We start from the raw sequence: 10,942 nt of genomic DNA, 5'->3' as shown, positions 1-10,942 counted from the left end.
GTGCATAAGTGTAAGTGAATTTCTCTCACTAGAGAAATTGGAGAGATCAATTTCAGCATCCATATCTCAGGTGGAATCTAATACTCTTGGAATAATAGCTCCAGTCCCTTTCATCCAAACAGCAAATTAGACTCATAAGACCATAAAGGCTGGAGGAGACATCTATAAGATCATCAAATCCAACCATTAGCCTGCCACTCTGCTGTAATTCACTCTGGTAGAATGTTTTTACTTGAATAAAACATCATTTTCTAGAAAGATTTCCATTTAGACAAAACTGAACAATTCCAAGAAGAAAAACTCCCTTAAAATAAGCAGCCTACATCTGGGGTGTTCTCTGAAGAGAGGAGGAAGAATGACTGAGTAGGGCTAGAACTTGAGTCTTCCCTATTCCTGAAACAGAGATTCCTGTAGCCATATATAACTGTCAAATGTTATCTTCTTAATATTTTGATGGATATTTCAAAAAGAAACAGGAATGTTCATCTGATAATAGGACAAATTACAGAATCATAGAATGGCTTGGGTTGGAAGGGACCGTAAAGATAAACTAGTTCCAACCTCCTCTGCCACAGGCAGGAACACCTTTCACTAGATCAGGCTGCTCAGAGCTCCATACAAACTCCCTTAATCACTGCCAGGGATGGAGCATCCACAGCTTCTCTACACAACCTGTTCCAGTCTCTCACCATCCTCAGCGTAAAGAATTTCTTCCTAATATCTAAACCTACTCTCTTGCAGCATGAAGCCATTTCCCATTTTCCAATCGCTACATGCCCTTTTAAGAAGTCCCTCCAACTCTCTTGTAGGGCCTCGTGGTCAGGCTCTCTGTAGGAAATCTCATTATTACGTTACCTGTCCCTACCCTCCCTTTAATCCTGACCCACAAGCTCTCTGTTGGCTCCTCATCCATCCCCAGGCAGAGCTCCACACCCTGTATGTCAGCTGGTCACTGATAAACAGAGTGACAGCCCCTCCACATCTCCTCTGCCTGTCCTTCCTAAAGAGCCTGTATCCTTCCATTCCAACACTCCAGTTGTACCAGCCATCTTACTTTAATCTAGTGTTTCACAGAAAAAACTACTTTCTGACATATTTTCATGGTACACTTGGAGCACACAAGGAAACATGTGAGAGAAAAGAAAAAAAGTGCCTTGGAGTGCTTTTAAGCTTCTTTCAAATTCCTACGTGGCCTTTTTGTGTAAAGTAGTTATAATCCTGCCTCAAATCTATTGTTATTTAATCAGAGGCTCAACTTGGAATCACTCTTGCACTGCTGCTCCAGTGTGTACAATTTTCTACAGCAGATCTACAATCTGGCTTTTTAATATCACTCTAATCCTACTTAGCTGACAAGTGACTTACTGGAAAATATCTATGCAAACTTAATCGCATAGATCTGTTTGAAGCATATGCCTGACTCTGGGAGTGATTTTTTTTCTTTATTAGATAAACTGTCAACTAACACTGACCAAATACACAAGCACAAGCTATGTTCAACTGCACAAACCACCTAGATCTGGACAGATGTACATTAGAGATGTTTAATGTTTGTGGCAATACTTTGAACTTAGATAAGTCCTTTCCACTTTATAGACATCTTCTGAAAGAGATTAATCTACTTTCAAAGAAATCTTCACTATCAAAATTCCAATTTTCATTAATACTGCAGCTGATTCATTATCCTTAAGGATAAATCACAGGAAGAAAAGTCATCTTGACATGCAGTACTTCAAATCTACAAATCTGAAAGCAGTAACAGAGAACAGTCTTACAAGTCTACTCTTTATATCCTTTGTTTTTTTACAGAGACAAAAATCCTGCTACGCAAACATATACAACCTTGACTCCAAGACAAGCACCTGCAAGGCTCTGCAACGGGGAAATACCTAGTGCCCAAATTTGGTCCTTGGCTGTGAGCAAGGTGGTGCACACTGAGAAAGAGACTTTGGCCAGGATCAGAGACAGCTAGCAACACAGCTGGTAGATGTTTTCCCCAAGGTAGCAAGAAATTTGAAAAACCTCTTGGGCAGCTTTTTTGCCTCCACCTGCCCAATACTTGGCTTCTTTTTAAAGACACATTTTTGTTTTAAAATTGCCAAGGGTAAATGCCTCTTTCTCCCACCATGCTGCCAATTTTTAAAGACCACACCAGCTGTTCTGCAGACCTGTTACAGATTATACTGTCAGCCTAAATGCAACCACATCATCTGCAGCAGGAGGCAGGGACTCACCCACTGAAATGCTGCTGTAGTTAGTGCAATGATGGCTGCAGATTCATCCTGTGGACAGCAGAGCAGATTCTGTTTCTTTGGCTCTACTGCTGACAGTACACCCAAAGAGCATAGCAACCCCTGGTACACACTTCTTAACTAATGCAAACAACAACTCACAGGTAAGATATGCATATTAGGGATAAGGTGCATCACCCCTCTGAGTACAGCACTCCAAACTCTGCATAAGACTAACTGTGCCAGTTTGAGTACAGAAAAGCATCAGCTCAGACCATCAGTCAACATATGCTGGAAGTAAAGCAAGAAGAAATGTGTATATTATCAAGAATGCAGAAAGAAGAGACCTGATGACTACTTCAGCTTGAGAAATATTAAGGTATGGAAAATATCCTTTGATACACAGCAATCAGTGGCTGCAGAAATCACACGCAGGACCAAGCAGCCAGAACTAAATGCACTAAAAAAACTCCAGGTGCTTGTTTCCAGCTGAATATCTTGAAAGAGAAAGGGAATTCAATGCAGCTACCTAGTCTCTGAAGTGGTGGGTTGCTTTTTAAATATAAATTTGTATTTGAATGTGTACTGTACAATATACAGAAGATTGACAATTTTTCTTCAGAGAAACCATTCACATCAGTAGACAGCAGAAAATGGCCAAATGAGACAAGGATAATATCTTGTCATTTATGCCTATCTTCATCTTAGAATAGGTTTTTCAAGTGGATGTACATGCAAGCCTTTTTCATGTGAGATCTTTACCCAGCCTCGATTACCTTGCATAAGCTGCTTGTTCTTACCTATTCAGGGCTGCAATGGGTAAAAACACAGAGTAAACTTTACAGAAATAAAATTTTTTTCAAATGCCAACATATGTGGGATGAAACTCAAATATTCAGGAGGCAAAACAACAAATAAATTCAGTCTTTTGCTATATGTTTGAGAAAAGTTTATTCTATTTCAGAATACAATTAATATTTCTGAGTGGGAGGACAATACACCTGCAGCAAAGGATCGTCCCTTTTCATATGCAAAACACTATGCAAACAAAAAGTAGTTTTTCCAACACCCTGATGAAGACAGATAATGTTAATCTCATTTAGTAATATCACACAGGAGAGGAGAGCTGAAGGCTCTGGATTAAGTTCGGTGTTCACTCAGGGTTCTGTGGTTCCCAACTGCACATTAAGTACTCTGTAAACAAGCAAGTGTATTATTTAAGCAGGGAATTCTGTCATCACAGCACCTACAAGACAAGTGAGAACCCAGTCAGCCATGTGAATTGCTATGCAAACACATAGTGACCTCTAACCATGAAGCCTCTACTGACACATCACATGTCAAGATTGGTATCAGTTCTCTGCTAAGGCTGGGGGCAGTGAGCACAACCAGCAAGCTGTAAGCTTCGCCAGCAGCTGGTGGGAAACAGGGAAACATTACAGCTGCTACAAAGGACCCCAAGCTCCATAAAACCTCACAAGTCATTAGGGTTCCCCCTCCCTCCTGTTCCAATGCAAGGAGGGCATCTCCTTTGGTAGAGGCGAGGAACAGCTTGGCCTCAACAGTACTGCCCTGCTAAGGTCGGTTTCCCTTGGCAAGCAGGGACAAACCACAAAGAATTGGCAAGGCAGCCAAGCCCACCTGTTCCCATCCACACTGCTCGGTGTCTTCCTTGCCCTGGAGGAAGGAAGCTGATGCTGCCTCTGCCTCATTTGGAATAAGGGATAATACTAAGTAAATCACACTTTTTCCTGTCATTTGACTCAGAGAAGCTTTTATGTGCTTCCAGTCAAGCATGACAACAAGAAAAAAAATGCCTGCATAAAATTTGCCCTGCTGATCTTCAGCCTCTGAAGAAGCTCAAATAGGGAATGATTAAAATTAAGCAGATATGTATGAACAGTCATGATTAGGCAAATTCAGTAATCATGCTTAAAAAGGGGTAGTGATAGCCAGAGTCTGTCACTATCCTGCTGTCATGTTACTTGAGACACCAAACTCAGAGGGACATGTAAGATTAGACAGCTGCCTCAAGAGTTCAAGGTAGAGCCTAGGGCAAGAATCAAAGTATAAGTATCTACTAAATAGATACAAAATTAGCATAGCAGTGTTAGTTTCAAACACCACAAACTTGATCCACATGTGCACATCTGGCTAATAAATCACAAAAAAGCAGAAGAAGGTAGGTACTAACACTGGTTTTTTATTTTCTGTTATTTTCTGATTCTGATTTGTCACACATCTGAATACTGGTTTCTCTTTCCAATCAATCAAGTGGATTGCAAATGAGTTATCAAAATAAACATTTCCATCAAAGACAAGTTTTCTCTGAGACTTCATATTTCTTTGGGACATTCACTCGCCTGGACTGCCTAGTCACTGATTTTCTTTCTATATTTGAGAAAAGTAAGTCACAAATCCTCTGGTACCAGAATGATCAGCACTGCGTACCATCTTGAAGCGAACTGAACAATCTAATGTGAAGTCAAGAGGAGCTTAGCCTCTCTTAAGTAATAATGGCATCACTGTACTTGCAACATAATGACACATCTGTGTCTGTCTATATGTATATAAGTTATATAGTACATACGTACAGAGATATACATGTAAATCCTGAATCTGAATGTGTTTAAGCAACTAACTGTTTGACTTTTATGCAAGAGTATCAACTGGAGCAAAACCTGTGGTAACTAGCACATATGCAATCAGTAACACATCAAGGGAACATCCTGTCCTTTAAGACACATGAGGATTTTATTGTAGATTACAAAATAGTCAGAATTTCAGCCAGGAACTGGGCTAAAATTGCTCCTTCCTCATCTCCTGCTACCCCCCTCAAAAAAGAAAAGATTATTAAGTGAAAACATTTAGTGCAGTAACTAATACAAAAAAAAACTAACAAAAAAGTGGCATTCTCTGCTTTATTCTCCCTTACCTTCTGCATGTGTCATGAGGAAAGCTTTCTGAAGAAAACATACAAGATCCATTACTTCTGCTGGGGCAAGCAACGGCTAAATAACTATCTTAAAATCTAAGATTACTAGCTATGTGCTGTGTGCTGTTTTATAGGAAAAAAAGGTGATTTAATAAAAAGAAAGATATTTAAGCATCTTGGTCAAAATTAGATGAGCACATTTAAAATTTGTTGTATTGTTGACATGATTCCAGAAGAAGAGAGATACTAGTTTGCCCTTTGATAACACTCAGAAAAAACAAACAAACAGCAGATAGCTTGCTTTTTTTTGTGCTCCCTAGACTTTTGTTCCTCTGGTACCTTGCGCAATCCAACAACAGACTGGCTCAAGGTACCTGAGGAAATACATTCTTATACATTCCTACTGGATGAGATGTACAAAACTCGAGAGCTCACTGCATTGTGTGCACATTAACGATCATAACGATAAAACCTATAATGGAGTATTGTACTAATAGCCAGAACTGGCAAAATAATACGATGGGAAATTGCAGCGCCTATGCCTTATCAGCAGAGGAGTGGCAGTCTGCTCTATTCAATCCAAGCACAGCTCCGCCAGAGAGCAAAAGGAAACAGTGTCCCCATTCTATCGTTCTGAATAGCAATGTTGTGCTACTGTGTAAGTGTCAGGAAGAGACAGTCCTTCATGGGATCTTTACTACAGCACTTCTACGATTATAAAGACTCAAGACTTGCAGGCAAAAATACTAAAGGATTCAGAGACCTGTACATTGATCCAAATTCTGCCTACATACCAGCAGCACTGCACTTGAAACAACTCTTTTTAATACACACCTGTGCTGTCTTGGCTTGCTGCAATTTAGACAGAAGGGCTAGAGCTACTGGCAAAACCTGCAGGAAAAACAGTTCTCACACTTGTAACAGACATTCCTTTTTCTTTTTTTGCTCATTTCCCTGGAGAGGCTATCTCTGTTCATTTACACAAAAGCAAGAAGCCAGATCAGAAACATGTATTGATCAATCAGGAACAACAAAACAGAGAGATGTACTGGATCTACATGTACATGTAGACTCCATGCAAAATCTTGAGTCAAAAGGCTTTTTTTTTCCTCTGTTGGTTTTAAGTAACTGTAATTTGCTGTTTACAAAGCACAGTTCATACTGAGAACTGCAATGCACTTGGTGTTTATGGAAGTCATCACTGGGGAAACACCAGTAGATAAAACTGTGCACAGTTGTCACAGTCTTCCTTAAAAATTGCCAATAGGCTAAACAATCTTGCCTGATTCATAGGAATATTTTCTTAGGCAATTTATTAACCTGCAGGCTGTCCCAAAGGTAGAGATGAAGGCCCTGGGCTGTAACAGGTTTATAGCTATTGCCTCTTGCATTTATTGGGATTGATTCTTATTTCTCTCCTCACAGCCACCAGTGAAAGCAAGGGTCATAGTTCCTATTAATTCACAGCAAAGCTTTAGAGTAAACTCAAACGTCACTGTAGTAAAGCTTATACTACTGGCAGACAAGAGGCAGTCAAACCACACCAATTTCCTTAAACAGGACAAAGATGAATGAACAATTCAAGACAAATACAAGTGGCAGAAGTGGACTGATGGGCCCGCCTGAGTTCAAAACAAAAATTCCAAGTCACCAAGTCAGATTATGTATTTCAGGCACTAAGAACAGGTTACTGGCAAAGGTTACTTCTATAACTGGTTATGTCTTTCAAAACAGCAGTGAAAGTCAGCAACCATATTCTACCAAGAAACACAAGCTCAGTGACAGCAGCAAGTGTCAGATGAAACAATGTGAAGATGAAAAGACTTATCTGGTAACTCAGCCTTTCTGCTGCCACTGAAATATTACTGAAAACTGAAATTTACATATTTTCCGCATCCAAGCAACAGAGAGAAACACAGAACACTCAGCTGTGAAGTACTAGAATATTTGAGAACAGTTTTGATGATGCCTATTGTTTTATATATCTTTGCATGCTTGAGCAAACACTCCTTTCAAAGTGGATCTGTCCCACTGGCCATCAGGAAAAAAATTCTATTATTTAAAAAATGGCAGTATTTCCATGAAGGAAAATAAAATATTAAAAGCACTGCTTTAAAAAATCCTTAGCCTTCAACATTAAAAACACATGCCAAAAACTAACTTTGTTGAGGACTTCTGAATTGAAAAAAAAAAAAAATTGAAAAAAAAAATAAATCACCTAATTGTGAGACTGTGATCCAAATTCCAAAAGTGTCTCAACATTGTTCCCTTAAGTAAACCACAAGGTGTGAAAAAAGGTTGCTGGCATTTGACTTTTTGCCACGCTGGCTGACTGTGGTTTTACCATCATGGCAAGGACACACACACCCGAGACAAGGTCAAAATAGATACATCAATGAAGGTGCTCTATGGAGCTTTCCTCCCCACCAAAGTCCACCCAGCACACGTGCAGTTACATAACGAGAAGGCAGGACTATGCTGTGCTATTAATGCGTCACAAAACCTCCAGGACTGATTGGCAGACAGGGTGGAGCAAAACCAACACATAGCAAATGGACCAATTTTTCGCTGGAAGCTTCTCCCCCTTGAGAGCCAGTTTTTCACTCAAAGTCTCCCCCACCATGCGACGATCAGACCTGCAGGATGCTGCAGTACTCCACGGTGGTAACTTTCCTTTTGCAAACTCTCTGTACTTCTGCTTAACTTTCCTACTTTCTCTTTCTAAGCTATCTTGATCCTGTCCCTCCTTAAGACTCGTTATCCCCCCTGTTGTTAATAAACATGGCACTTAAAGTGACACTGACCTTGTTTGTGTCATCGTTTGCCACGGAAATTGCTACAACCCCTCCTGCTCCTAATTCAGAACAGGATGCCAATCTCATGGCTTAATCTATAACACCATGTCATAAACCCTTGAAAAATTAAAGTTTGACTATTACGTATCCCAGAAATTATATTCTTACTGATAATACTCTACCTTTTTGACTGCTGAACTATCATTACAAGGTTTCTGGTGTACCTGAACCCATTGCAAAATTTAAGGATCTACCGGTTTAATTCCAAATCACTATTAGGGATGAAAAATTACTACTAGTTTTCCTTCTCTGTTCATAAACTAACAATATCCATTTACTGTGATAATGATGATCATTGTCACATATTATGCTTATGTTTGCCAGTGTTTTGTACTTAACTGACAAGATTTTTGTTATTCCAGGCAAGTGTTTGTATAATATGGTAATGACAACCTGTTATGTGACTAATTATGATACAGTGAACTTAGAATCTATAATATATGAAATACTCTTCCAGTTATAAGTGTGTGCATGGCTATAGTGGGTACTATTGAAAGGCATTCTAAAGAATAATGCAGTCATTTGGCACAGTCCACATGGGTTCACAAACAGGAAGTCTGTTTCACTAATTTGTTTATGTGACTAATGACAACCTGTTATGTGACTAATTATGATACAGTGAACTTAGAATCTATAATATATGAAATACTCTTCCAGTTATAAGTGTGTGCATGGCTATAGTGGGTACTATTGAAAGGCATTCTAAAGAATAATGCAGTCATTTGGCACAGTCCACATGGGTTCACAAACAGGAAGTCTGTTTCACTAATTTGTTTATGTGACAAGGTTACCCTGCGAGTGTAGGGTTAGGGAAGGCAGTGGATGTAGCTTTCTTGGACTCAGTAAGGCCTCTGGTACTGTCCCTCACAATAGCCTTTCGCACAAGTTGTCCAACTGTCAGATGAACAGGTTCATGATGCCCTGTGTGAAGAACTGGGCTCCAAGGGTTGTGGCAAACGGGGCTACATCTGTTTGGCAACCAGTCACCAGCACTGTTCTTCAGCTCAATTCTAGGGTCAGTTCTGTTCAATATCTTTATCAACTGTTTGCATGCAGGAGCTGAATGCACCATGAGCAAGTCTGATTATGATAACAAACTGGTTAGTGCTTCTGATTTGTTTGAGAGACAAGATGACTCACAGAGGGATCTAAAGAAACTGGAGCATTGGGCTATGATAAATGTAACGAAATTTATTACTTTGAAATGCCAGATTCTGCACCTGATATCAAATAACACCAGGCACAAGTATGATTTAGGAGAGGAGTGGCTGGAGAGCAGCCCTACAGAAAGGGAACTGGGGCTGCTGGTTGACAGCAGGCTCCATACAAGTCAGCAGGGCGCCCCAGCAGCCAGGAGGGCAGACCCCATTCTGGGGCATATTAAACAGAGTCACCAGCTGGTCAAGAGGTTACTACTTCCCTGTATTCAGCACTGGTGTCTCACCTCGAGTGCTGTATGCAGTTCTGGGCCCCAACATTTAAGAAGGATGTGAGGGTCCTTGCATGCATCCAGAGGGGGACAAGAAATCTGGTCAAAGGGCTAGAAGGCATGTCCTGTGAGGAGTGGCTGAGAACCTTAGGTTTGTCTAGTTTGGACAGAATGAGGCTGAGAGGTGACCTCATTGTTCTTTAAAGCTTCCTGAGAAAGGGAATTGGAGAGGGAGGTGTTGAGCTCTTTTCCCTGGTATCCAGTAAGAGGACTTGTGTGAATGGTTGAAAGCTGCGTCAGGAAAGGTTCTGGCTGGGTATTTGGAAGCATTTCTTCACAGAGAGGGTGGTCAAACACTGGAACAGGCTTTCTAGAGAGATGGCTGCTGCCCCAAGCCTGTCAGTGTTTAAGAGTCATTTGGACAGTGCCTTTAATACCAGGCTTTAATATTTGATGAGCCCTGAAGCGGTCAGGTGGACGGACTGATGATTGTTGTGAAACTATCCTTTCCAACTGAAAGATTCTATTCCCTCCTAGTCTAAAGTTAAAAAAAACCCCAAACCCCCCAAAAAAAACCCACAAACCGAAAATAACAAACCAAAAACCAAACAGAAAAAAAAAACCCATGTAAGCCCACAACACAAATCCAACCAATCACAAAACCCACCCTCAAATGCAAGCCACCAATAAAGGGGAAAGTGAATAACCTTGCTAAGGAGGTACCTACACCTTGTATACTAAGTATATTGAAGTGCTGAGTAAAAAACTTTTTTTAAACAGGAAAACAGAATAATTTACTTGCTAGCATTTGTGTCAAGTACACAGCAACAGGATTTATTTCCCCTGCCACATCAATACTTCAGGGTGAAACCCATGCAACAGAAACACACATGATTACTGCAGTTAAAATTATGCTTTGTTTTTTATGTCAAATAAAGAAAGCAAACTCACCAGGGTACAGAAGATGCATTGGCATTGTGCTATTGTTGTCATCTGCTCCACAGGATATTCACCAAGGCAGAGCTTGCAGGACACTAATGGGTCAAGTACCAAGTCCCAGGTAGGTCTGTATCTTGCTGTAGTCATTGCAGAGCAGTCTGAAAAAGTGCACAAAGTGAAGATATTATTTTTTTATACTTCTACTCAATACACTTCTGCCATTGAAAATGACTTTGTCAACTGCTGCCTGTTGGTTTTTGTTGGTTTTTTTTCCCAAGGACCTAACTATAAACAGCAATAGCTAAGTTGAGAGTGGCAGCACTTGCAGAAGGTTATACATCCCCTGCCTGATAGAACTTGCAAATAGAAAGCAGAAAAAAAAAATCCCACATGTAACACACTGACAAAATAGGAGAACAAGCAGGAAATACCCTTAGGTTACAGGCATTTGTTGCACATTATACACGCAAAAATCTCATTTTCCAATTCCTGTCATTTTCACCCCTAGTTACAAACTTTCTCTCACCAACATTAAAATTCACTTAAAAGACAA

General features: G+C 40.2%; 1 protein-coding gene across 1 annotated transcript in view; it reads right to left on the bottom strand.

The window, feature by feature from the left end:
* Positions 1-10,536, bottom strand: part of RNF144A (ring finger protein 144A) — a 24,955-nt gene extending 14,419 nt beyond the window's left edge. Inside the window, exon 1 of the mRNA XM_009071388.1 lies at positions 10,402-10,536. Within this exon, the coding sequence (XP_009069636.1) occupies positions 10,402-10,536 (135 nt within the window). The remainder of the gene's footprint in view (positions 1-10,401) is intronic.
* Between the last annotated feature and the right edge of the window lie 406 nt (positions 10,537-10,942).

The sequence above is a fragment of the Acanthisitta chloris genome, unplaced genomic scaffold, assembly GCF_000695815.1.
Source record: "Acanthisitta chloris isolate BGI_N310 unplaced genomic scaffold, ASM69581v1 scaffold8923, whole genome shotgun sequence".
Lineage (NCBI taxonomy): Eukaryota > Metazoa > Chordata > Aves > Passeriformes > Acanthisittidae > Acanthisitta > Acanthisitta chloris.
The sequence above is the reverse complement of the archived record's forward strand: the minus strand, read 5'-3'. Positions and strand labels throughout refer to the sequence as shown.